At 42.7% G+C, this 27,984-nt stretch overlaps 1 protein-coding gene across 2 annotated transcripts; it reads right to left on the reverse strand.

The window, feature by feature from the left end:
- Window positions 1-9,258: 9,258 nt before the first annotated feature.
- On the reverse strand, window positions 9,259-27,907 carry Utp15 (UTP15 small subunit processome component). Of its 2 annotated transcripts, none has more exons than XM_076927249.1 (13): window positions 27,769-27,907; window positions 25,162-25,333; window positions 23,490-23,582; window positions 23,222-23,406; window positions 21,744-21,922; window positions 21,097-21,222; window positions 18,890-19,025; window positions 16,799-16,883; window positions 15,842-15,991; window positions 15,028-15,129; window positions 13,935-14,068; window positions 13,733-13,791; window positions 9,259-11,852 (listed from the first exon to the last, which is right to left on the reverse strand). In XM_076927249.1, exons 2-13 carry the CDS (start codon window positions 25,249-25,251, stop codon window positions 11,605-11,607), a joined length of 1,587 nt encoding a protein of 528 aa, XP_076783364.1. In that variant the 5' UTR covers window positions 25,252-25,333; window positions 27,769-27,907; the 3' UTR covers window positions 9,259-11,604. The 2 variants fall into 2 exon arrangements, with proteins under 2 accessions (XP_076783364.1, XP_076783365.1); XM_076927250.1 differs by having other exon boundaries at window positions 27,425-27,888.
- Between the last annotated feature and the right edge of the window lie 77 nt (window positions 27,908-27,984).

Below are 27,984 nucleotides of genomic sequence, written 5' to 3' on the forward strand. Positions count from 1 at the left end.
TTACATTATAAGCTCTAAATACAATCTTTCTCTGCAAAGCAGCACCAAGTAACCATTCACTCAGCTCGTGGTTATTAAGCACCAGAGATGTATCGGGCAAAAGTTAAGAATACGAAAGTGAAGGAGAACATTTTCCCTGTTTACAGAACATAAGACATTACCTCTGCACTGCTTGGAAATGTGCATCTTTAGAGCTGGAGACTTGAGATCAAATCCAAATTTGCCACTAACTAACTGTATGACTTTGAACACATCACCTAGACTGTCACCAAAGTGTCATTGTGTGCAGAACTAGATACTAGTATTACCTGCTTTATCTAGATGCCCAGTGCTCTGTGAAATACTAAACACTGTGTGTGTGTGTGTGGGGGGGGTTGTTCAGGGGAAATGATATTTCCTCAGATGAAGGAGCTTTGGGGACAAGGGGTAACCAGGCACAGACCTTGCAGTGGGAGAAAAGACTCACTCTCCAGGATCCATGTTGATAATATTCACCCTTCAAAATGCACCAAGTTTGAGGAAAGCATTGCTAGGTGTATAATTGCTTGTATATACAAAAACCTGAAATTCAGGTTATAACTTCTTGTAAATGTAGTGCCGGGAGCCAAACCCAGGAAATTACCTGCTGTTCTAAGAGAACCTCGGGAAATTACCTGCTGTTCTAGAAAGTCTAGTCAGTACAAGGTTAAGAAAGGACATTCACAGGTCTCAGGTCCCAGGAACTTAAAGAACATCTGGCATTTCCTGGGAGCTGGTTACGACAATGGGATGGTCTAGGACAATAAGGATATGACAGTGGACTGGTCTTAGACAATAAGGATTCCATAGTAGGATGGCCCTAAGCAATGACCCTTGCCCAAACTTCCCGGTTTACTGTGTCCTTATAACCTGCCTCCAAAATTAAAGTTTCAGAACTTGATCAGAACCCCAGACTTGCTCTCATTCTTTGTGTCTCTTGTCCTTTCACTCTTTCGCCCTCTTCCCTAAGGTCTCGTCGAATCACTGCAGGCAGGGGCAATGTAGAACTCTGAAAGGCATCAGAATGCCTATCCACAGAGGACTGGTTGCAGTGATTGCGGTGCCTCTGTACAGTGATGTGGGACACAGCCTAAGAAAGATTGAAGTAGAGCTATGGGCACGGAGGTGTCCCCAGTCTCAGTGCAGCACAAATGGAAAACCAGAATGCACAACTGCATGCTGCATGCTCCTGTTTGTTTCGAAGTGAGCTAATTTAAAGATGTGCCAACTACGGGGAAGAATATTGTACTTACCGGCTGTCTGGATGCTAGAATGTCTTTAGAATTTCAGGGCTGGGTATTTAAAACTACTTCTCTCAGAAACCTTTGCAAATAAAGTCCTCCATGAAAACTGGGCTCCTAGATGAGATGGATGTGATGGTTAATCACAGATATGGACTTGGAATCACCTGGGAGAGAGGCCACTGGACATGTCTCTATGTTTAATGTGGTTTAAGAGAGAAGACTCACCCTAAATGTGGTGGCACCATCCTGTGGGCTGGAGTCCAGGACTAAATTGCAAAGGGGGCGGGACATTTGAGCACCAACGCACATCTCTGTGATTCCTGCCTGTGGACCTACCTTAGCAGTGAAGACCCCCAAACTCAGGAGACCTTTACTCAAGTCTCGGGAAGTCACGGCCACCCACAAACTCGAAAGACACCTTACCTGGATGCAATCAGCAGAGGTTTATTAGGGAAGAGAGCTGGCAGCCAACGGTCAAACTGCTCACCCACGCAGGAGTAGAGTTTGACAAAGCCAGTCAGTCTGAGAAGAGTTTTTAAAGGGGGAAACCACAAAACTGGAGAGTGAGGAGGGGGTGAAAGGTTGCTAAGGAAATATAACAATAAAAATAGTGGAGAATTCCAGAGGAACACAACCTAAGTGAATCAGGGTCATGTGGAATACACTCTGTATTCTCAAAATGTAGTCTTGCCCTGTCACTAGCTCAACTATTTCTCAGTTGTTACCCTGTCACTTGCCCTGTTATCATGGTCACTAGCTTCCCAGCCCCACCTAGATGGCTTGCATCTTTTTTTGTGGTCAAGAATGTGTCTTCCTGCTTTGGACCTTCCCCACCCACAGGTGGGTTCTCTTCCCTGAGGCTTGAGGAATGTTAATCCAGCAAGTGTCCTCTGACTCAGGGATAATGTCCTCCTCCCGGGATGTATCCAGGGCAGTGAAGGCCTGAAATCTTACATTCAGTTCCACCTTCTGGAACCTGCATTCTTTTGCTCAGGTCCAGGGGTAAAGAAAAAGCCTGTATATATTTTATAAAATGGTCTTTATAATTTTTCACTCTACATCAGTTCCTCACACTCCTGCTGTTGTGACTAGAGACACTCTCGCCATCATGTTTCCCTTCCCCTGATGGACTGCACCCTTACACCACTGACTAAAATAAACCCTCCCTTAACTTGCTTTTGTTAGGTAATGTGTTGTAAGAAAACTCATACCATGCGCTGACACCTGACTAGGAAGGCGCGAGGGGGGACAGGGTGTGAAGGAAAAGCCAGCTGTCTGCTTGTTATTGTCCACAAGACAGGAGATGGAAACTGAGAGGTGACGGTGACAGTGACGGTGACTAAGCCACTCAGGGTCTCTTCTAGCAGAAGTCACAGCCTTTTGCTTTCTGGGACTGTGGTCTTGAGTAGGTGGCTCCATTCTAGCCTTTTGATGATGGCAGAAAGACCTAGTCCCCTATATTAAATCCTTATGTGCATTAGCGTCCCAGCTCCATGGCAGTTAGCTGCAGGTACTTGCTCTGTTGTGGTTGGTTGATATGAGATGCCAACCTTACCACTCTAAAAGAGACCCAGATAACTGGTCAAACAGTAGCACAGGTGTGTCTACAGGGTTCTCTGAAGACATTTGCATTTCAATCAGTTGACCTACTTAGGAAAGTCTGCCTCTTGAGAGCCTTGAAAGAAATGACAGGAAAGGCGATTTCTCATCCTTCTCCCTGGGCATTAGAGCTCCTGATTCTCCAGCCCCAAGATTTGGAGACACAGACAGGAGTCCCCTCTACCACATACTCTCTTCCAGATTCAGTCTGAAGTCCAGACCAACCTTGCTGGTTCTCCATGGTGCAGGAGAGAGTGGATCATGGTATTTCTGAGGCTCAGCAGTCTCATACTATATGTGAACCATGAGTTCTTCATCTCTTTGGAAGCATAAGACAGGTCTCTACCTGGAAGAGAGAATTTTCTTTTCAATATGTACCCTTTTATATTATCAGGAAATGTTCGCTATGGGTATGTTTTACAAAGGCAGCTAGAACCACAACTGTGTCATTACATTTTCAAACAATCAGACTCCATTATATATTGTACTTCTTGGGCACATTGGGGAAAATATACGGATTAAACACCTCTAAGCTCGCAGAAATGTACACAAATAAATATTTGTGAGGGCTGGAGAGATGGCTCAGTGGTTAAGGGCACTGACTGCTCTTCCAGAGGTCCTGAGTTCAATTCCCAGCAACCACATGACGGCTCACAACCATCTGTATCAGAGATCTGATACTCTCTTCTGGTGCTTCTAAAGACACCTACTGTGTACTCAAATAAATAAAATCAATAAAATCCTGAATACTTGTTTGTAAATGCCTCCAGATGGCTTAGGGGAAGGGATAACAGGGTCATCACTAGCCACCATGAACCTCGGGATCTTGTGCCTTATACATGAATTGCCTGCTCAAAATTATCTTGTTAATTAAAAAAAGAAAACTCTAGCAAGTTTGAAAAAGAATAATTAACTTTGGCCAAGGCACAGGTATCTTGTAGGTAATAACTGGGAGGTAAAATCAAAATTAAAATTTGGGCTGGGGAAGGAGTTGAGGGGGTTTGCAGTCCTAATGGGAGAGCAACAGTGTCAACTGGCCAGACCTCCCTGGGCTCCCAGGGAGGGGACCACCAACCAAAGAGTGCACATGGAGGGACCCATGCTCTGGCCGCATATGTGGCAGACGATGGCCTTGTTGGACATAAGTGGGGGGAACGGCCCTTGGGCCTGAGGGGGTTCGATGCCCCAGTGTAGGGGAATGCCAGGGTGGGAAGGGAGGAGTGGGTGGGTGGCTAGGGAACACCCTCATAGAGTCAGGGGGAGGGGAAAGAGAAAGGGGTTCCGAAGGGGAGACCTGGAAAGAGGATAGCATTTGAAATGTAAATAAAGAAAATATCCAATAAAAGAAAAAAATTTAAAAAAAATATGGGCTGGGGCTTAGGCACTACAAACAGACTGGGAGAACCAGGCATGCTGGGATTTTGGAACTAACAGGAAGCCCCACCAAGCTTCCTACTTCATTTGATTTGAATTATTTGCTCTGAGTTGACTTTGGAAATCATACGTTTTCAGGGCTGGAAAGATGGCTCAGTGGCTAGGAGCACTGGCTGCTCTCCCAGCATCCACTTGGCAGCTTGAAACCAGATGTAACCCCGGTTCCTTCTGGCCTCCTCAGTCAGTGCACACATGTGAGACACATACAGGTAAAACAATTATACATTTGAAACTTTAAAAATAATAAAAATATTTTTTTAAAGAAGATCATTCATTTTCAAGGCCACAGAGCCGAACAACGTGTACTTTCCCATTAACTTTACTTTAAACTGCACCTCTAGCCAGGTGGCACACATCTTTGATCCCAGCACTTACAAAACAGAGGCAGGAGAGTCTGTGGGAGTTCAAGGCCTGTCTGGCATACATAACAAATTCCAGGACAGCCAGAGAAACAGAACCAGAACCCCTGTCTCAAAATAAATAAATAAATAAATAAATAAATAAATAAATAAATAAAATATAGCAAAACCAAAACACTTCTGATGTGTTGGTCATGATGATAACAGTTGCCTAGTTACAGAAGCCATTTTTGCAGAAACCATCAAGTCCTCACTTGGACCTGTACAGGTGTCACCTTTTGACATTCCCAAGGCCAAACACCAGCCTCAAATTACAGCAATGTGGCCATTTTGTAAACATGCACCTTATAAAAAGACATGTGCTGCCTTTGACCCCAGTATTGAGGAAGCTCAAGCAGGGGGATCTCTGTGTGTCTGAAGCTAGCCCGGTCTAGAGGACAAGTTCCAGGCCTTACTAGGGCTACATAGTAAAACCCTGTATAAAAACCAAACCAAACCAAACCAAACCAAACCCTGCTTGTCCCTCCAGGCAGAGAAGCAGAAGCAGGTAGGCTAACTGCAGATCTTCACCTCTTTCTTCTCTCCTGCAAATCCAATTCCCCAGGCTCACGCTGCTCTCCACCCATGCACAGCAGGCCACCTGCTGTGGCCTCTCCTCACTCTCTGCCCCCTCTCCCACGGGAGTAGGCAGACCCTGATGGAGCACTCTGCTTTGTTTTCTCCTGTGGACCTCCTCAGTACCCCCGATTACTAGCCCACCCCTATTCCTAAGGGTCAGCTCCCAGTACCTAGAAACACAGCTGTGTCATTCATCTTCAAACAAAGCTGTAGTTCTCAGGCACATTGAGAGAAGTTCATGAGGAAACAAACTGCTCTTGAGGGTAGGCCACACGCCAGACAGTGGATAGACAACAGAAAACAAACTCAATGGCGTCTTCGGAGGTCTCTTTTCTCATGATGCTGACTCAGGGCTTTTTTTTTTTTTTTTTAACATTTTAATTACTTTTTAAAATTTTAGTTCTCTCTCCTTCCCTCTCCCTACAACTCCTTTGTTCATACATCATGGCTTCCAGTTTTGTTTTTACGCGATTCCTGAGTGTGTGAATGAGTGGGTCTCTGAGTCTATGACTGTTCCTTGTGCCTTTTCTTGGGCTCTGTTTCTTCTATTTGTTTTTTTTTTTTTTTTTCCTACTCCAATGTGTTTGGTTTTGTTTTAACTTATTATATTTTTATGTTATATTTTAAAAATCTGTTGTTTCCTAATGAGAAACAGAAAGGTGGTGGATCCTGATGGGAGGAGTATCGGGAAGGGAAGGTGAAGTGGACACCTAAGGGTTCTTTGGAAAGTCAGTTAGATGGTGTTTGGCTGGGGCAAGCATGGGAAGGAGCGTTGTCCTCAAGTGGACACAGGTGAAAGGCTAGGGCAGACTGATGAAGAAATGTCTCACTGAAGCAGACACAGGAGAGAGGATGTTCTGCTAAAACAGGCACTTAAAAGGATACGTGATGAGAGACTTTTTGTTAATGAGATCCATGTGTCGGGGTACACCTTCATTGCACAGTTGAGCTACATTTGTTGGGTCCATAGAGAGAAACATGCCAAAAAAACCTTCTGGTGATGTGCTGTTGTTTCTTCTTGCTTTCGAGGACTCAGGCTGACTGGCAGAGCGATGTCATTGAGACAGATGCACGTACCGAGGCAAGACCCGTGGAAGACAGGTGATGTTTGGAGGGAGCGTAAAGAAGGACTCAGTGGACAGTGGCTGAGGCTGAGCTTATAGAGCCGGGTGTGCAAGGCTCGCGGGTCTCACATCTTCCCTGAGAGAGGCACAGCTGAGAACTTCTCCTGGCATCCCTCCTGGTCCCTCCTGCTGAGGCTGAGGCTGAGGCCTGGCTGTCTCTGCTAGGTACTGCCACTAGGAACTGCTGATTTGTGTTTGTGTCCCGACTCTACCAAACTGGACTCCGTGAAGTGTTTTCGAGTGGATCGAGCTGCTGCTGCTAACCTGTTAACTGAACTGCCAATTTCCAGACAACACAGATGGAAGTTGCTCCAAAAAACTTTTCTAAACAAGTCCACTTCCCCGACATTCCTTCTTTTCCACTACCTTTGGTGGGTAGTGGGTTACAAGGGAGGTTAAAGCATTTAAAAGTCATCATTAAAGATAAAGTTTTTAAAAAAAATTAATGTCACAGGATGGGGAGCAGTAGAGGGCAGAGAAATGATTACCAGGATGATTATATGAGAAAAAAATCTATTATATATAAAAGCGTTATATAAAAAAAATCTATTATATATAAAAGCGGGGCACTGGGGTTAGTTAATTCATTAGAGCAGGAGACTGATTATACATTTTTATAATGTATGTTCCTTGCTTCGATAACAGCCATTTCTATATTTCTTACAGTTAGCAGACAATTAAGAAAACATTTGGAGAAGTGGGGGAGGTGTTCATTCCTAGGCCTGGGAACACGAACTTGTTTGACCCTGTCAGCAAGATGGAGAAGTTGTCCTCGAGATGACTGGACTCAGACAACTGTCTGTCTCCTTACAAGTTGTCCCTGAGATGGCTGAACTCAGACAACTGCTTACAACAGAAGCCGTTCAGCTAGAGGGAAGTTCCCAGCTCCCCTGAGGTCTGGGGAAATTTAGTTTCTCCCTGTGATTAAATGGAGTTTGAAAACAAAATGTTATTACTTAGAATAAGTTTCTTTTGCTTGTTCCCAACAGGGGTGAGACCTCTTAGACTGTGTTCAACATAAGAAACCTCCAGTGAACAGACTGCCTTACATTCCAGTGCCTAATGTGATAACCAATGTAATCATAACCCCAGAGCCTTAGGGCCTCAGGTTGCAGTAAATAAACAGAATGCTAAGATATGTACATGAGCTGCCTGAACTAATAGCTAGACAGCTGGGAAAACGTCAGCTCTAAACGTACCAGGCAGGTCAGTTTCAAAAGAAACTAGAATGTGAATCCATGTTAAGAACTCGTCAGTGGGGACAGGTGTCACCCAATTAGCACAAGACCAGGGAAGAACACGACAGAGACAAGAGTCCCCCACCCCATCAGCTGACATTTTTCTCTTGCATTCGGATGTCAGAAAGGGCCTGTCAGCTTCAAATTAAAATTTTTATTGCTGACTTTGGACTTGTTTCCAAATATTTTTGACTTGGACTGAGCCCCACTACCAAATGTCCCTATTATCTGGCTTGTTAGAAAAGCCTGTGTTAGACTTAGCCTCCGTAATTGCATGTGCCAATCTCCTTTAAAAAAAAAAAAAAATCCTTCAACATCTTTAATGTTTCTAGCACAGTCTCTCTCTAGTATGTAAACCAGAATTCAGTGGACCTCATTCACTCAGCCAGAGCTCAGTCTACCATCAGTCAGTCAGGCCTTTGTATGAATCTCACCATGCTTTCTCTTTAATTATTTTGGACCACCTGGCAGCCTTCAATGCCAGCTGCCCTAGTTTGTTCTCTTGCTGTTGTAAGACATTGACCAAAACAGGTTACAGTGCCTGAAGCAGAGGTGGAGGGACACCACTTACTAGCTTGCTCCCAGGCTCAGAGCTACCTTCCTCATTCATGTGTGTATACACACACACACACACACATATATGCCCTGCCCAGTAATGGTACCACCCAAGTCATGGCTCCACCCAGTCATGGCACCGCCCACAGCCATGGCACCGCCTACAGTCATGGCTCCACCCACAGTCATGGCTGGGCCCTCCAACATTAATAATCAAGATAATGCCCGTAGATATGCTCAGGGCCAACCATGGAGACGATTCCTCAACTGAGGTTCTCTCTTCCTCGATGGAAGCTAATTATGACACCAGTTGAAACCATTTCCGTCTACCCCACATCTGGCTGTCCTCCACATCACTTAGCACCATCTGACCCACTATAGCCTTTAACGGAGTTTTCCCTCAGTCAGTGTAAGCTGCAAGAGGAAGGACTGTTGTCTGTTCAGTTCATTTCTATAACCTCTGGATTTGCATGTCTCAGGATCAGGAAGTCTTTGGTCATTTGGTTTTAAAATCCACTCACATCCATAATGTGTGTGTGTGTGTGTGTAATAAATGAGAGCTCCGTAAGAACTTCATGGAGGACTACAGACAAGATAATAGAAAGTCAGCAGGAACTAAGATAATTTTTCTATATGGTGAGGCATGGCCATCATTGGCTTCATTTTTTTTTTTTTTAATATTAAGGTGCATCCTGGAGACCAGCTTTCTTTGCTGAAGACCCCAACGTAGCACCCCCAGCCTCCCTAGAGCATCTCTTAGGTTCTCAACCTTCCTAATGCTTCTGTCCTTTGACACAGCTCATGTTGTGGTGAGCCCTGACCATAAAATCAACTTCATTGCTACTTCATAGATACGCATTTAACACCAGCTGCCAGCAAATGTTTTTTAGCTTCTCAGAGGCACTTTGCTCAAAGACAAAAAACTATTCATGGTCACTTGTTAAAGTTAGAGATATTCAAACTTGAAAAAAGAAGTTTTAACTTGGAAGTATCCCACTGAGAAACTACTTGATTTTAATAATCATGATCAAGGGAGTCTTTAATTAACATTTGGCAGAATTCACTTAAGTTCAGTAAACAGAGTATTTAATGGTTCCATTTGACATCAGTTGCTTCAGCAATTTAAAAGCACAGACATTTAAGAAATCTGACTGGAAACAAGCAATCCTTCCCATATGCTGAAATCTGAATTAACATAATAAATTAAACATAAATGACTAAGTTCTCAGCAACAATTCATTATTTTTGCATCAATAGTAAAATATAAAATAATTCCAAACTAAAAAATTACAAGTTAAAAACTTGATTAGGCATTTGACTCTCAAGGCCAACATTACATACTGAAACACGTCATTATGTTAAAACACTTCACATAGCAAGTAATAGCTTCAATGAATATAAAAACAACTCCTGAGCTGTGGTGGTCCACACCTTTAACTCCCAGCACTTGGAAGACTGGGAAGCACGTGGATCTCTGTGAGTTCCAGGCTAGCCAGCCTGGTCTACACAGTGAGTTCTAGGACAGCCAGAATTACCTGGAGAGGCCCATCTTTAAAAAACAAAACAAAACCCAACTCCTGAACATAATTGTATTGAGGACTGTGGGATATGTTCCCTGATCCTATTAAGGGTTTGTAATTGCTATAAACTTTTTACAGGAGCTGTAGCACTCTCCAGTTTGTCAAAGGAATGAGTAGTTAGGGCCCTCACAGGCCAGCCCAGTGCCGGAGATATAAGGACACCAGCTTGGGGAGTCGAGTGACTTTAATTCAATGTTCTAAGAGAATGATGATTCAACGCTCGGACAGCTGTGACAAGAATTAAATGATCTGGGGGCCAAGAAACGCTGCAGAGGTGCACAGGAGCCGGCAGCTATGGCTTCTAGCAGACTCACAGCTGCTAGTGGGAACTCTCTGCATACCTAACAAGAGTTATTTAAATGATTTTATTTAGGTAAACCAACCTTCTCAACTAAAAGCACAGCCTCTCATTTTGACTAATGTTGTAACTTCTCAGACTCCAACCCGGGCTTCTAACAAGCCACTGTACTGAAGACCTGCTTCAGCTCACTGAAGGACACTGTACTCTATTGCTGGACATGTGTCCACACCAGAACACTCTAAATGTACCCCTTGTGCTTTAAGAAAACCTAAACTTAGCCAAGTGGCAGCACACACCTTTAATTCCTGTGCTTGGGAGGCAAAGGCAGGCGGATCTTTGAGTTCAAAGCCAGTCTGATCACAGTGACTTCCAAGACAGCCAAAGCTACACAGAGAAACCCTGTCTTGGGCGAAAAAAAGAAAAAAAGAAAAAAAAGAAAAAGAAAAACGTTAAATTTACAAAACTGAGATTATAAGCAGAACCATTACAAATCTTTCCCCAAGGATTTCTTCAGCTCAAGATACCATTACCAGATACGTTATTAACCTAAGTGGGGTCACTGAAGGAAGGTAGGAAGTACCAGCTGTGTAGTCAGTATGCTGGTCAAAGCCTCTGACCCTCCAACAGGAACTGATACACCTCAGAAAGCCAAGAAGAAAATAAACTCTTTATAAAAATATATAATTTACAACGAACTTTTAGAAACACATTTTCAAAGCAAACTGCTGCTGTTTGAGTCTGACCCACAAAATGAAGAAGAGAGAAAGAAGAGTTAAGCACAGCTAAGAGAATCGTCACAGAGTTACACATGCAAGATACACTGTAGAGCACATGCGCAGGCTAAAAGGCCTGCACTGTAAAGGAGAGGACAGCTGGAGCACGGTGAGGATGAAGGGAAGGAAGGCAACAGGCTGAGGAGGGAACCGGTTCAGTCCCATCTCTCTGGACAGACAAAGCTAAGGCAAACACTGACGTCAGGCACAATTGCAGGTGACAAAACAGACCCTAAATGCACTTCCAGGGGCAATATTCAGTGACCCGCCACACTTAGAAGACAGTCCCATAAGCAGCTGATGACAGCACATGACTTAAGACTTAGAAGGCCACCAAGAGGGACGGAAAGCTGCCCAGGGCACTGAGGACAGAGAAAGATGTTTTGTTGCTGGTTGTTCTTGATATTTCCCAGGCTAGAAGCAGAAAACAAAACCAAGGTTCGGTCCACTTGGCAGGACTCCGTCCGCTTGGAACCTTCTCCAGAGGGTCACAGGCCCTACGGCAACTGAGATTCTGGTCCCATTAAGGCCAGTATCAACTCATCTGATGTCCACAAGACACTGTGACCAAGACAACTAAGATCTTCTAGCTGAAGACGACACAAAATAAATCAATACATGGAAAACCACATCTTGAAACAGGTACTTATGCCCCAATTTTGATTAATCCAGTCTCTTCCATAAAACTTCTGTCAATTATCCTTTTGAGTGTATTAAAGCTGCTTTTTTCTCCGTAATTAATAGAGTCAAACAATGCCCGGTTAGGAGTTCTTGTCAGTGTCACTAGGCTGCACTGACGACTCTGTCTTCTCCTCTGGGAGTTCCGCAGGCACATCCTCCGACACAGGGGCGCCGGTATTCCGTGTCATGGTAGCAAACAGCATGTCCATCATCCCCAAGGTCTCTAGGAGCTCTCTTTGGTAATCAATTTCTTTTTCTACAAGTCCTTGAAGTACTATAAACTTTTTATCAACTACTGATGACTGGCCAATCACAGGTAAATATATATCTAAAGGGGGACAGAAAATACATTTACTAGAAACATTTTCTGTAAGTGAAATCAATATTTAGAAAAAGTGTATTAAGACACTGAATACCAGTACTTTTAATAATTAATTTGTGATTTACAGGGAGCATAACAATACATCTGATTAAATGCATTTTGAAAAGAATTACACAAAATAAAGGGCAGGGAGTCTTATTATCATGTTAAAACTTAGATGACTGGGAACTGAGGGAATGACTGTTAGGTGCGTGCTTTTCAAGTTGTATGTGAACCTGATTTCCAGCGCCCATCAAAAAGAGAAGAAAAATACACTGAACACCTGGCAGACAGCTGTACCCCCAGCCCCAAGACCACTAGCTGAGCTCAATGGTGAACTTCAGGTTCAAGGAGAGAACCAGTCTCCAAAACACAGATGGCGAGTGACAGAGGAAGACACCAGTGGCAAGCCTGAAACAAAGCATCAGGTGCAGGCTGCAGGAAGAGATGCACCACAGGAAAAGGCTGGAGCTTGTGAGCATGCGACAGTAAACAGCAAGCAGGACCAAGTGCAAGCCACAAACACTGAACTTTAGGTTTGTAAGTGAAATGAAGGACCCTATCCTATGTCCTCAGGAGCAGACAGGGTGACTCCCTTCCTTGTGGCTTTAAGGAAGAGAAAAAAGGATAGCCTCAGTGAGCTTCAGTTACTTAACCCAGCAGTCTAGAAAAAAGAGAGCTGAGATTCACCCAGCAGCAAAGGCTGAAGACAGGCCTGCATGTCTTAGCTTGTTCTCACTGTCACGGTGAGGAACCATATTACGTTACTAATCTCTTCGAGTCAGGGAGGCGGGAGCCCCTGCCTCTCTTATTTCCAAGCCCCTAAGGCCTCTGCACTCTACTGGGTAAGAGAGTAGCCACATGGACTTGGGACACTGCCCTCTACTTTTCAGTGCAGCTGAGAACTGCCAGCGGGAAAGGAAGAGAGCAAGTGCAGGGGAATCCAGTGGTGAGGGGCCGCGGTGAGGGGCTTCAGCACAGACCCGCCTGGCCAAAGCACCCAGGATGGCTCTGGCAGTGCAGACGCCCAGCATGGGGCCATCCGGCCTGACTGCCTTCTAGACTCTCAGAGCCCAAGACTTTTCACAGAAATTCAACCATGACTTGGTGTTTCCACACCCACACTGGTACTGGTAGAGCACCTCTGTGTAAAGTGCATCCAGCAACCCCATGTCAGCAGGACACAAGGCGGCCTGGACTGCACTCTACCTCCTCACTGTTTCAGCCGCTCATCCTAAGCACTTTCTCTTCTTCCCGTCTTGCTCCCTCTCTCTCCTCTCACTAACTTCCCATATTGATTGATTGATTATTTTCCCCCTTTACTGATTTAGATTCCTATGCACACCCTCCATCCTTACCCTCCTGTTCTTTCTGGGGACATGGGTTTTCAGCTGTTTTTTTGCTTTATGTAAATATCAGTTGGGCTTTCAGTCGTTAGGGGACTGCTTTCTATCCTGTGGGAAGTAGGCATAGGCTTCAAGCCCCTACAAACTCGGCAGAGGCAGCCATTCCGAGAGATGAGCGATGGAGAAGATAGGGAGAGCAGACAGACATCATCGTTAGAGATGTTTATGAGAAAACGTTCTTAAACTGTAATTATCCTAGTCCAGTCAACTCAAATCTGCCACTCTAACGTTTTACCACATTGTAATGCACTGACACCTCTGAGTTTTCTGTTTTAGGTCCTTTAATTTTGTTATTTATTTATTTTTTTTAAGGTGCTGAAGCTCAAACTCAGGGGCCTGGACACGCTGGACAAATGTTCTAGCCCTGAGCTCCCCAGTCACAATTCTTCACCTGCATGCTGCACCTGCATGCTGGAAGGTCTGTGGTTCACAGCTACTTACCGATGACGATTTCAGCAGCAGTAATCAAAACAGGGGCAAATCTCGGCTGAGACAGATTCCTACAAAGCAAAACTTTTTAATGAATCTTGTAAGCCTTAAAAACAGAAAAAACAAATCCCTAAAACAGAAGAGCAAACTAAAGACAGGCATCTCTCACTGGGCAGTAACAGGACCTAAGCCACAAAGTCCAAGTGAAACATACCTTATCAAAAAGTTAAGGACCCGGGTAATCTCCTTCTCATCCCGACCTGCAAGGGCGTTGGCAAGGACGCCTCTCCGATTCAGTTCCTTTATGATGGAAACTGTAACCTCAGGGGTCTTTATCACACAGTTAGGCTAGAAAAATGTTCAGAGTCAGTACATCCGAAAGGACAGACAGAAAATGTCACTGTTTGCAATAACTGTCAGGCTCATCTTCACAATCCCAAGTCATAGGAAATCCTGAGCCCATCACTACTGGATCCCCACACGTCCTGTCCCTTCGTGTCTGACAGTCTCACACTGCAGCCTGAGCTGACCTTCAACTTGACCATGTAGCCCAGCTTAACCTCAACTCAGCCTCCCAAGTGCTGGGACAGGAGGGAGGAGCCGCAACACCAGAGATGAAAATGATTGTTTAAATGCTCCTCAGTAGCGAGGCATAGTAGCATGCACCTATAATCCCAGGGCTAGGAGCCAACAAGAGGGTCCTGGGGCTCACTGGCCAGCAAATCCAGCCCCCTGGTAAGCTCCCAGCTCAGTAACAGACCCCGATCTTGGATAAGTAAGTAGAGTTCATTTGCAAAGGGGGAACTTCAGTTGAAAACTACCATTACACCAGCCTATGGATAAGTGTATGGGGCATTTCCTTGATGTAGGGGCCCAGCCCACTTGGGTGAGGCCACCCCTGGGAGGTGCTTCTGGGTTGTACAAGAAAGCAAGCCGAGCAAGCCAGGGGAAGCAGCCAGTAAGCAGTGTCCTCCATGGCTTCTGCTTCAGTTCCTGCCTCCAGGTTTCTGCCTCAGGCTTCTGCCCTGACTTCCAACTTCATGATTATAAACTATAATATATAAACTATAATATTTACAACATAAGTATTATATATTTATATATAATATAGACAATTAGGTATAAATTATATATAATTATATAATTAAATATAGATATATAATAAAACGTATAAACAATCTGTATAAGCTGTAAGCTGAAACCCCTTTGGTCCCCAAGTTGTCATGATCTTTGCACAGGAACAGACGGTATACATGCGCACTGCAAACACAATTTAAAAATTAAGTGAAAAAATATCTCTCACTCACCTCCAGGACTCTGTCGAGGGCCTTTGAGATCCGAAAACTTTTCAGATCCCTGTCATAGCATTCTAGGTGCTTCTTGGCTGGCCTACTGACCATGATGTCATCCTGAAAGAAAGAGCAAAATTTACAGATGAAGAAAGTGGATACCTACACATTAAAAATAAATGTTTTCATAATAAAGTGATACATTTTAGAGTCAGGATGCTTTTACACTGCACCACAAATAATGTTCCTATGCTGATGAGCTAAGTGGTACACTTTGCCATGTTAATATGGTTATACTTATGATTTTTAGCTTATACATATCTAAGTGGCTCTATTCTGAGCAAAATTACTAAAAGAAATAAGTAGACAGATGGACGGACGGACAGACAGACAGACAAAATTTGAATAAGGCAGGCAGTATGACTGCATATAAAGAGAAGTGAAAACAAGCCAGAGAGACCAAGATCTAATCTTCACGCCTCTAATGAACTCCTGGGTCAGTGAAACGTTACAACTCAGCCCTCTTTAACACCAGGGAGACATTACAGCTTTGTGACATTTAGAGAACCAAATCAGATAGTGGGTGACAGATACTATTTTGAAGATGAGAACGCACTTTATTACTGCATGATCCAAGGTATTAAGAAAGTAGTCCTGTTTCCCATTATTCTTCAATAATGTCTAGCCATCTGCCAACTTTGATGGGGCAAGAAGCAAAGTAAATGTATGTATTAAGTGAATCATACTTTACAGTAAAGTCCAGGAACAGGTGGGACTGATCCTTCTAAGAAATGTCACATTTTAAAAATGATTTAAAAAAACGCATAATCACCCGTTGTTTCATGTAAATTTTCCCTTTAATAAAGGTTCGATATGCAGGCCTCCTTCTCCTCGGAAGAGACTCCTTCTTTGCTTCAGACTTCCGGTGTTTAACACTCAGTATTCCATTGGTCATTCCTACAACTATTGTCTCATCTTGATGCTGATGGTAATCAGAAAAATCAATTTACTTTAACCAACATTTTATAGTAGCTTTAAGTCAAAACAGCATTTACATCATGTCTGCTACTTACCTTATTACCCACAGTTCCACTCAATGCAAACACACTCCTAACAATGATCTATCCAAACTGTTATAGCAAAATCACCTTTTCCTCCAGGGTACCACTTTCCAGAGAGACCTTATCCTCACACAGCACTGCCAGTGAAGTGTGTGATGAGAACCTTGATGCTGGCTGAGCGTGCTAACAAGATGCTAATTGCATCTCGACAAGTTCCAAAATAATTTTTTATATTCTCTGAATGCAAAAAGGACCTTATAATGGCATGACTTTCGTAAGCTGGCTCCCACAATATCTTCTCTTTACTCTCCTCTCTGGGTTGAGACTTCCTTATAACATATTCAATTATCCTCTTGCCCAAATGTGTCTCCTGAAACCTCACAGTGAATACTCTAGGAAACACAGTGCTCACTCTGCAGCTCCTCCCTCTCCAGTGTTTTTTAAGCCAGCCCTTCTCCGTGCTGCAGCCCCCTGGCATTTGCTGAAGAAAGAGCTAACAGCTTCCTAGGCCAGGCAAGGTACCACCATTACAGCAGTCAGCGCCACCACGAACGAACGAACCTACCTACTCAGTTATCAAGAAATGACACATCATACCAATTGTCTTGACGCAAACAAGCTAACCTTTGGGTTACTTAAACCCAAAGGTAAGATCCCAGAGAGTCTATTTTTACTTTTACTTCATAGACAAGGTTTGTAACAACTTGAAAAGAGCTGAAATCACTTACAGAAAGTGCCAGACTCAAGATTGAAGCCGCATAGTCAAAGCTGTGGACGACTTTGTAGGAAGTGGTGCTGTAGACTTTAACTTTCCTACGAAAAAGAAAGCTCGGAAGTCACCTCAGAAATGCGTACGTGTAAAAAAATACAAAGTTTCCATTTTTAGCAAACTATGTGAATATTAAATTTTACACTGTCCATAAAAAACACTGACATAATATTAATTACAAAGTACTTCATCAACAAGCTCCCTGAAAAGCGGTTTTGAGTACTAACCATGTTTGAATAAAGACTGACTACACATTTATAAAACTAAAACACAGTGACCCCATGTCATCTGAAGATAAGACAGAGGCTTGAAAATCAGTGAGCAGAAGACAGTGAGCCCCAGAACAGGGTCCCCAGCACACCCTCCACTGGGGCACAGCAGCAGCAGTCCTGGTCTCCATCCCCTGCATGGCAATAGCATTTCAAGTCTTTTCTTAAAAGCAGGGAAAAAACGGCAGCCTAGAGACAAACTAAAAAAAGTAAGTCCTACAACCCTGTGGACACCAGCTACCTGTGGCTACTGAACCCTTGACTTGTAGCTAAAGAAAATGGGGTGCATTTAAAAACTACAGAAACTTTTATAAAATATTATATTACGGCATACATTTTAGAAAAACTATTCATTTCTAGTATCTTACTAAGTAAGTAGTCAGATTACATGTTGAACTAACAATCCATGTATTATAAATTTTACTTTATGTTAGATAATGGAGTACATAAAATATGTTACTGAAAGCAATTTTTAAGTTTTTAACCTCTTTTAATGTGGCTACTAAATCATTTAAAATTACACATGCAGCCTGTGCTATGGGCTTATCCGACAACAGAGTTTTAGAACATCAAAAGCAGAGTCCTTGACTTGGCCATTTTCATGCTGGAGGTGGTGCTCAGGCCCTGAGCATGCAGGTACACAAGCATGCAGGTACACAAGCATGCAGGTACACAAGCATGCAGATACATAAGCATGCAGGTACACAAGCATGCAGGTACACAAGCATGCAGGTACACAAGCATGCAGGTACACAAGCATGCAGGTATACAAGCATGCAGGTACACAAGCATGTAGGTACATAAGCATGCAGGTACACAAGCATGCAGGTACACAAGCATGCAGGTATACAAGCATGCAGGTACACAAGCATGCAGGTACACAATCATGCAGGTACACAAGCAGGTAGGTACACACTCTCGCCCGAGCCGTGGCCTCTGCGCTCAAATCATCCACTGAAAACCATAGTGCTCTCTTACTCTCTCTCCCTCTCGCCTCTCTGTCCCCTCCCCGCCTTCCTCTCTCTCCACGTGGTCATAGCCAGCCTCTACTTCTCTACTCCTCTGTCTGTCTGTCTGTCTCTCTCTCTCTCTCTCTGTCTCTCTCTCCTTTCTGCCTCTACTACCCTCCTGGTTCCCCTCCCCATGCCCTCAATAAACTCTATTCTATACTAAAAAAAAAAAAAAAAAAAAAAAAGAAAGAAAGAAAGAAAGAAAGAAAACCATAGTGCTTGCACCACTAATGCAGGATGCAGGAAGTACTCATATGAGCTGTTAATATTTTTAGTTTGTTTTGCTTTTGACACAGGGTCTTTCTTTAGCCCTAACTGTCCTAGAACTCACTATGTAGACCAAGCTGGCCTTGAATTCACAGTGTTCCACCTATTTCTGCTTCTCAAATGCTGGGATTAAATGTGTGGGCCGATACTCCTGGCTGAGGTTTTAAATTTTAAAAAATGTAACATAGAATAAAATATATCTTCAGAATAAAAATTTCAAGATGTGTGTGTGTGTGTATGACTTTAAAAGAAACTATACAAAAACAGACTACTTCAAAAGGCCAGTGGTATTCAAGTGTATAAGCTATAAAGTAATAGATAAAATTATTTCTGGGGAAAAATAAGTAGTTGTATGTAAATATAGAAGGTCAAACTATGTCCAAAGCAATAGATTTTTATCCTCTATGAAAACCATTAGATCTTTTATCTCAAATGTTGCTAAAATAACTCAATTTCTCAAATAATAAATCCTAACAATGACGGACAAGAAAACTAAAGTGCTACCTGTCCAGTGAGCCGGAGAGTAACCTCTGCCCAGAGCTGCTCAGACACAAACATGTCACAGTCTTGTGATGATTTTTCAAAGACACAAGCAGCTGTCCTCCTTTTAACATGTCCCAGACTTTAACATAACGGCCTCCTGTGGAGAGAAATAACCAGTAGTTTGATATTCTGCCTGTGCTCAGAACGATGAGGATCTAAGAAGCACTTCTCTCTGGGGCTCCCTAGGATGGGCACTGAGCAGCAGCCAGCACTGCCTGTGGTACTGTGAGCCCCTCACAGGAATGTTACCATGACTAAGTTACTGCTTATTTTAAGCACCGCAAAACAAATAGAAAACTGAAAATATTTTTTTTAAAAAGAGTATAACAAATTCACTGTAACCACCTTGCAGGAAAAAGCACTTCCCACCAAGCCTGGAGACCGGAGTTTGATCCCTGGGAGCCACATGGTAGGAGACAGCTGACTCCTGAAAGTTGCCCTTTGACCTCCACCCATGTACACATTAATAAAACAGATTAATAAAAACAAACTTAAGGAATACTGTACAGCTATGGAAATAATGTAGTTGTAGCTCTAGCTGTCCTAGAACTCACTATGTAGACCAAGCTGGCCTTGAACATACAGCGTTCCACCTGCCTCCCATGGATCCCCCACACGTCCTGTCCCTTTGTGTCTGACAGTCTCACACTGCAGCCTAGCTGACCTTGAATTGTACTATGTAGCCCAGCTTAACCTCAACTTGTGATTTGCCTGCCTCAGCCTCCCAAAGGCTGGGGTTAAATGTGTGGGCCAATACTCCTGGGCTAAGAATTTTATGAACCTCCTCCCCGCCCCCAAAGCAAAAAGACTTCCCAGTAACTGTACTCTAAGAATCAGAAAGACCCTTAATAGGTAATTTAATCCTAGGATTCAAAGAATATAATTTTAGGAGCTGTGAGATGGCTCAGCAGTTAAGAGGACTTGCTGATCTTGCACAGTGCCTGGGTTCAGTTCCCAGCATCCATATGGTAACTCACAGCCATCCATAAATCCAGTTCCAGTGAATCTGACACCCTCCTCTGAGCTATGAGGGCACTGCATGATGTAGTACACAGACATACAAGCAGGCAGACCATCTATGCACGCACATAAAATAAATTGTAAATGTTTTCAAGAAAACACCCAGTGGAAGTGGAATAGGAAAGACAGAAAAGGCCGTGCGTGGGGAGGAGGGTTCTCATTGGCCCGGTGTGAGGCCCTGGGCTGCTCACAGTGCCCATCTTCCCGTTTGAATGTGGATCTCATGGGAAGGCTCAGTTTGCAGCTACTCATCTAATGCAATTCCTCCTTCTCGGGGCACAGGGGTGTTAAGGGGCTGCCCAAGGTCACACAGATAGCTGGTGACAGAGGAGAGCAGTCTACAGATCTCCATCTTCCCCAGTCAACTTGGTTTCATTCCCACTTCTTAAAACAAGAAAAAGAGTTATGTCTGACAATGACATAAAAAAGAATTTTAAGTTAAACTGGTACCAGAAAATGTATAAAAGAGTTTTTAAAAGGAAGAAACGTAAAGCTATATAGTGTCAGGTGAGCACACTCCTCTGATAGCAACACTTTTGCTTTAGTGACAAATGAAAAATTATGATTATAAAATTCATTTTAGTAAACACAGGCAAACTCCTCTTGACTCCAGTTTAATGGACGTGGACCAAGGCCTATTTAATTCTACATTATATCCTCTCCAGCACATTCAGTTTACTGGACAGGAACTTGTCAGGAGACACAGGAAACGAGACCAACATGATTCCACACCAGGGGGAAGGCTGCCAAAGCTACAGACTTCTCTGGAATAACAGGTAGACGTCTAGGGACATGTACCTAGCCTACCAAGTTCTCACATTCCAGGACTTCAGGCCTGCCACTCCAGTGAGTGTTGCCTTGGACAAAACTAGTTGATGTTTCATTTTTTTACTTAAGTGTAAACAGAATGCTAACCACCTGGCAGGACTGTCTAAGGCATTAGAGATGACATGCAAACACCAGCACAGTCTCAGTGGGAGTCAGATACAGTAAGTGACAACTACGGGCCCAACCCACCTACCAACAGAGCAACAGCTTACATACTAACTCAGGTGAATACCAATAATTTACAAATGGCAACTGATAAAGAAAAATCTCATCTATTTGAGACCAACAATAGTGGTGAAAGCTATTCTGAAAAGCAATACCTGCAGATACCAGAAGACCTCCAGAGGGGAAAAGGAGGACACTCTCCACAGGCTGCCCATGCTCCACACACAGAACGTTTTTATTTGTCCGGGCATCAAACATCTTCACAGTATGATCATATGATCCTGAAATGTTAATGTTTGTATTATGTAAATTTTGTTCTTTAAAATAAAAATTTGCCTATCCATACAGTAAGATTAAAAGGAGAAAACCATTGCATGAGATTGTTTGAAAACACACACACAATTCACTCCTGCCACCATGACTCCTGAGAAGCAAGACGGGCACCTACACAAACTGAGCTGCGCCTACTACACAGCTCACAGTGCTGTGCAGCTGCTACAGCCGGCTCTCTGATAAGCAGGGTACCATGAGCCCACTACACCCGACATCTAGGATACTTTTAAGCCACCCTGAAGCTATTCCCAAACACATTTAGAGGACAACACAACCCACTATCAAGAAGAAAAAAAAAATAGCGGACTTTATTTAAAACCTTATTATTTTATTATTTATGAGGCTAAGAATACATACATTCTAGGCTAGAGCTCTACCATTAATGTACACGACCAACACTATTAACAAGCATTTAAACCCCTCCATCCCAAAAGAATCTACAGAAGTGAAGTAGAAATAGATCACCAACCTGTTACAAAAAGGTCTGGGTTCAGTTTGCTGGCACAGCCACACCTCACGTAATCAGAATGTTCTTTGAATGTCAGAATTTCTTTGGAGTTTGGAATATCCCATAATTTAACAGTATAGTCATCAGCACCAGAGACCACATGATATTTGTCAGCTGTAAAATCTACCGTATGAACTGCTCTGAAAGATCAAAAGTCAACAGATTACAAACCAAAGGGAAAACTACTGTTCACATCTAACGTAAAATGTGCTTTTATAGATTTAAAACAGATCTCTGAGGTCCAGGCCAGCAAGATGACTCCCTGGGTAAAGTGAGTTTCATCTCTGGGACCTCAGTGGTAAAAGGAGAGAACCAACTCCTGAATGTTGTCCTCTGACCCCACATGCATGCCATCCCATGTACACACCCAAATACACACATATAAGAAGTAAATAAATATTCAACTTCAGAAAACAGAAAGTGTCTATGCAAGAAAAAGAGAAATAGAAAAGTCTTTAAATAGGTGTTTGACCTTAAGGCAAACTCTGAAATATAATACTATGTTATTATTAGGTTAGCAAGAATACGAAGTAACTGCCTTACATTATATTTCTAGAATGCTAATAATTAATGAAATTAAGTTCTAAATGTTGTAACAAAGGTAATTTTTGAAGTTTTTAAAAAAGACTTATTCATGTATTTTATGTATATGAGCACTTTGTTTGCATGCATGTCCTCATGCCAGAAGAGAATATCAGACAGAAGAGGGCATCAGATCCCATTACAGATGGCTGTGAGCCACCATGTGGTTGCTGGGAATTGAACTCAGGGACCCCACATGAGCAGCCAGTGCTCTTAACCACTGAGCCATCTCTGCAGCCCCTCAAAGTTTTTATCTACTTATTTTATGTGCATGTATGTCTGTGCACTACACGAATGCCTGGTGCCCTCATGCCTGGGCTTACAGATGGTTGTGAACGTCGTTTGAGTGCAGGGAACTGCACTTTTTGCACTTAACCACTGAGCCATCTCTCCTGCTCAGCAAAGATACTTTTTAAAAAACAAAGAGCTCTTTCAAAAGTCTTGAGAAAGACTTGCCATAGAATACAAACTCATTAAAAGAGTTTCTGTTTTGAGTGTTTCAGTGATGGGCACAAACATCCTGACAGTTTGCAATAAAAATATAAAACAAAAACAAACAAACAAAAAAAACCCACTTTGATATTTTAAATCAGTAGCAGTTTCAGCAATGACTTTAGTAACCCTGAAACTAATGTTAGAACTTAATTTATCCAGGGGAAAAATACCACAAATCAAAACACATAATTTTAGTCACAAGCTCTATGAGCTGGATGGTTAAGTTCTTTGAGAACAATAAGAAATAAAAAGTACATACAGATAGAATCCTCACACAACTATATGTGTTAAAAAGCTTGAAGACAGAACTATCAACAGAAAAACAACAAATTAAAACCAAAACACATCACACTGGCTCTTACTTTGTGTGGCCTTCAAACTGCCTGAGGGGAGCCCTCCCACTTATATCAAAAAGTTGAACTGCACCATCTTCACTGCCAGCTACAAGCAACTGACCATCCTGACGAAAAGTAGCACAGTATGCTGTGTCCTTAAAGCGGGAAAAGGTTTTTACAGGTTCTTGAGAGTACCGGCCATAAATGTGGATCTGTAAGATAAAAGCAGTATTTCAGTAACTGGCTCAGCAGAAAACCCCATAACGAGACTGAAGCCGTGAGCCTTTGTACTTACTCTTGAAGACGCTGTGACCGCATAGTTATATGGAGGCTGAGGAGAAAAGTCTACTTTGGACACTGCACCAAACTCCTTAATCTGAACAGGGGTCTTAATAAAAAACAAGACAGTATTGGCAGAGTTAAAAGGGCAAGTCACACTTAAGCATTATGCCACTTCCTACAGAGCAGTTCTTTAGTCCTTAGCGATAGTTAGTACGCTGTTGACAACACAGAAAATAAGCACAGTTGGAAAGCCAATGAGTCTTCAGCTGCTGACTTTACTCTGAATCCCAACAAGAAAAAGACTAAGCCTATACCAGTATCATCCACCTATGATTCTAAGTTAAGATAATCAGACCATACAAGCAGGGCTGTATCATTCTTACAGCAACTAACCCACTCTATTGCTGCATATAAGCAACACATTTACCAACCATTTTTATAAAAATGCATTTAGCTTAACTGAGCCAATTCACATCTAAGGGGCTTATTTTTCCAAGAATTCCAATATTACACTGAATACTTCAATAAACACTTGTATATGTCTTAGAAAATTCTTGAAAGTATGTTTTGTTTCAAGCTATGAATACAAAGCCAAAAGCAATGGTTTTTTTTTGTTTGTTTGTTTTTGTTTTTGTTTTTTTGTTTTGTTTTTTTGTTTTTCTAGACAGGGTTTCTCTGTGTAGCCCTGGCTGTCCTGGAACTCACTGTGTAAACCAGGCTAGCCTCGAACTCAGAAATCTGCCTGCCTCTGCCTCCCAAGTGCTGGGATTAAAGGCGTGAGCCACCACCGCCCGGCAAAAGCAATGTTTTTAAAAAACTGTTGACAGTTATTGTCATTTCCCTCCCTCAATTTTTTTTCATGTATGCCACTATACAAACCAGCATCTAAACCGTTATCTTATTTGGTTTTAATTTATGTTCTTTGTTAAAATCTTATGTGTGCATCTGCTTATCTAAACATGCACAGGTGTGAAATGCCTGCTGAAGCCAAGAAAAGGTACTGGATCCTCTGGAACTGGAGTTAAAGGCAACTGTAAGCTACCCAATGTGGGTGCTGCAAACTGAACCCAGGTCCTCTGCAAGAGCATCAAGTGTCTTAATTTCATGTAGTTGAGAGTACCCTTAAACTCATCCTGCCCCACCTACCAAGTGTAGGGATTACAGACATACACTGTACAGCCAGATAAGACAAGGCTGAACTCAGGCCTTATGCGACCGGGAAAGCACTCTACTACCTGAGCTACATCGCTTTAAGTGGTGAGTAAAGCTCAGTCTCTTCTTATATTTTTATGTCTGATTAAATATCATTTTTCCACAAACTTCCTAATCTCAAATGTTTTCTATTTTCCAGATTTTTGATATATATAAAAAAAAGTCATCGTAAGCATTATTAGAAGGTACAAAGAATCTAATTTCAGAGTAAGAAAAGGCAAGAAAGTCTCCTTACATATAAGATTCAAGTTTTACAGTTTCATTTGCCATTACTGTTCTGTGTTAAGCATCTGCATGGTCAAAATAATTAAGTGGTATGGACTTTGACATGAAACTCTTCTAAGAAACATTAGGTAACAAATTATCTGCCCACACTATTAGTTTTAGCTAGCGGTTCTGCCAGCAGGAGCTGGAGACACTGACATAAAGAACTGTCCAAAAGCCCTCCTCCCTCATTTCCTCGCACACTTTACCTTGTAGTTGTTCCAGTACAGAGTGTCTTGGGTGATTTTCTCACCAAGTACAGGATATGTTTGAATCACTACAGGTTTATAACCAGCCATGGTTTCATGTAAGTGCACTGTTATCCAAGGGTCAATAGTCTGGAACTAATTTCAGAATAACCACAGTGACTCTGCCTTAGGCCTGAAAAAAGAACAAATTTTTAAGCACATATTGTTTATAAACTTTCCTATACAAGTATGATTTTCGTTCCACTTTCTTTCAAAAGGCTGTGTGGAACTTTATAGACTAATGACCCAACAAACCATTTCGTTGGAGTCATGGTTGAGATCTAGGGAGCCATATTGTACCATCTCATACACAGGCTGTAGATGTATATTCTTAAACCTCCCAGACCAGGCTGCAATGCTTGAGAGTAAATATGACACAAACTTCCAGTAGCTGAACCAGAAAAGCATGCAGGGCTAGAACATTCACTTTCTTGTCAAAGGAAATAATACAGAACTAGAAATATAATGTTATCTCTACAGACTTGACTTCCTAAAAGACAAAAGATGCCAAGAAGAAAGGAAAACAAAGTTAATGCTTTAGTGTGGAAGCTTAAGATGAAATCAGAGATAATGTGCTGGCACAAGACATAAAATTAAACGTGAAAGGTTCAAACTGTAGGAAAGAAAACTGAAATAGAGGAAACCCAAAATAACAGAATAAGGGAGAAAAAAAGAATCTAAGTTCTTAACAGGGGAAGCATTCAACTGAAGACAATCAAGAGTATCAGATGAACGATTCCAGGGATGACACTCTCCATCTATCCTGAAAAGCCTGCAAAGAGGATATCAGCAGCACCAAAGCAATCAGTATGACTATTCTAATTGCTTTTTTTGATGAAGCAGAGCAAACCAAGGTTCACCCACTTCCACCTACAGCGTATAAGATAGTATTCAAAGCACTGGAGAATACAAGGGCAGTAAACAGACACAACCTACACCTTTGAATACTCAAAATGATTGTGTCTACTAGGAATCTATTCAGCTTTCCTCCTCGCCCCTAAGACTCAAAGAAGTATCAAGATTTTCTCTCTCAAATATCTCTTTGTGTACAAGTGTGTCTTTGAATGTAGGAGCCAGACAGTCCTTCTCTATGGTGCTGCATCTTATTTTCTGAGACAGAGTAAGGTTTCTTACTGAACATGAAACTCACCAACTGACAATACCGCCTAGCAAACTCTCCTTTTTATGTGGGTGCTGGGGATTTTATCCCTCTTATCCAGTAACACATCCGCTCCATCCCTTAATCTCTCAAATACTCATAAACTTTAAATCCACTTAACTCTAGGTCAATTGCACCAACGTGTGTCTTTTTTGACTACTGAAATAAAAGTGATACCATTTGAAAGTCTCCTAGACTCCCTCACCCATCTTCCCAAGAGTTACCAGTATTGCTAAAAACCCAACACTACCCAGAAAATAAACTCCTAGCTCCCTAGCACATAAGGTTCCCTTTGCTCTGGCCTTTAAAGCTTCACCTCTTGCTATCACCAACTGTTTATTTTACAGTTCACTAAAGACATTACACTCAGTTTTGCTTCAACATACCAGGAATGCCCTTTCTCCATGTATTTACGGTCACCACAGGAAATCATTCTGTCCCTAGGAAATCCCTCTCTGCCTTCCAACAGGTGTTCTCAAACACTTTCCATTAAGGGCCAGATGGTAAATATTTTAGGTTTGGCCAACCAATGGACAAAACAGAAGATATTCTATAGTTAATGACATAGCAAGAAAAAGTTTCACTAATAATCACAAATACATTTGTTGTTGTTGTTGTTATTGAAAGAAAATGGAATTCTTTGAGGTCAAGGACTATCTCATTTAGTTCCAAGCCAAATCACTGTACAGTATGTTTATCTGCAAAATCCATTCTTAGCTCACTAAATACAAAAAACACAGGCACCGGAATAGATCTGTCCCAGGAAGAGTACCTCCTAAGTATATTTTCCAAGAAATGAAAGCTTTTCGAGGAAAGAAGTGGGAAGTAGCGGTGGCTTGCTAAGTTACACAAATGAAGAACAGCATTGGCGGGGATGTGCGCGGGAAGACAGTGCGAACAGCGAGATGGTATGAAAACGAGTGATAGGAAAATCATTCCACCAAATCAGGACCTAAGAAACTGGGATTCACGGAATAGCAGACATTACAACACAAGGTGTGAGCAAGTAAACCCTTTTTAATTAAGAGTACTGAGAACATGGAAGAGGAAGATGTTTAATTCTACCTGGAAATAATGTCATTTCAGCGGGGTCTCTAAGCATAACGTGACACGATGGGCACAAAAGGAGTAGAGCGTAGTGCGGAGAGAGACGAATACCCGACCATTCTCAAATCGCTAAAACAGAATTCTGTTCTTGGCCTTGGAGAAGAGCGGATTGCTCCAGGGACTGTCAGCGGTGGCTAGGAGAGCGACTACACAGGGGCAAAGCCTGAGACGAAATTAAATCGCGGAGGCAGGTAAGTTCAGTGATCTCGTGGGAAGCCCCAGCGCAGAATGTCCAGCATGTCAGAGATCACAGTGAGGCCTAAGCAGAGTCTGGGCCGCCACCGGGAGCCGCCATCGCCTACCTCCGCGGGGTGCCGAGGGTCCGCCGAGGCACCCCGATCCCCAGGACGACGCCCCAGAATTCGCCAGCTCCCTACAGCACACCGCTCTTCAGCACTCGCTCAAAATCACGCGGACACTGCAGGAGCCGGAAACGCAGAGGCGCAAAAGCGCGTCGCGGGAAGATGACGCGTAGCGCACGCGCACGCGCACGCGCAGGAGGGCGTGAGGACCAAAGA

This window comes from Arvicanthis niloticus, chromosome 29 (genome assembly GCF_011762505.2).
Source record: "Arvicanthis niloticus isolate mArvNil1 chromosome 29, mArvNil1.pat.X, whole genome shotgun sequence".
NCBI classification, from domain to species: Eukaryota; Metazoa; Chordata; class Mammalia; order Rodentia; family Muridae; genus Arvicanthis; species Arvicanthis niloticus.

Bases quoted from the DNA above. Each gene is read 5' to 3' on its own strand.
- Utp15 (XM_076927249.1), bottom strand. From the start codon at position 25,251: ATGGCTGGTTATAAACCTGTAGTGATTCAAACATATCCTGTACTTGGT. The intron at 23,583-25,161 runs GTAAAGTGTGCG...TTTTTTATTAAG, and splicing joins TGTACTGGAACAACTACAAG to ACCCCTGTTCAGATTAAGGA. The intron at 11,853-13,732 runs GTAAGTAGCTGT...GTCCCCCTTTAG, and splicing joins TGCTGCTGAAATCGTCATCG to ATATATATTTACCTGTGATT.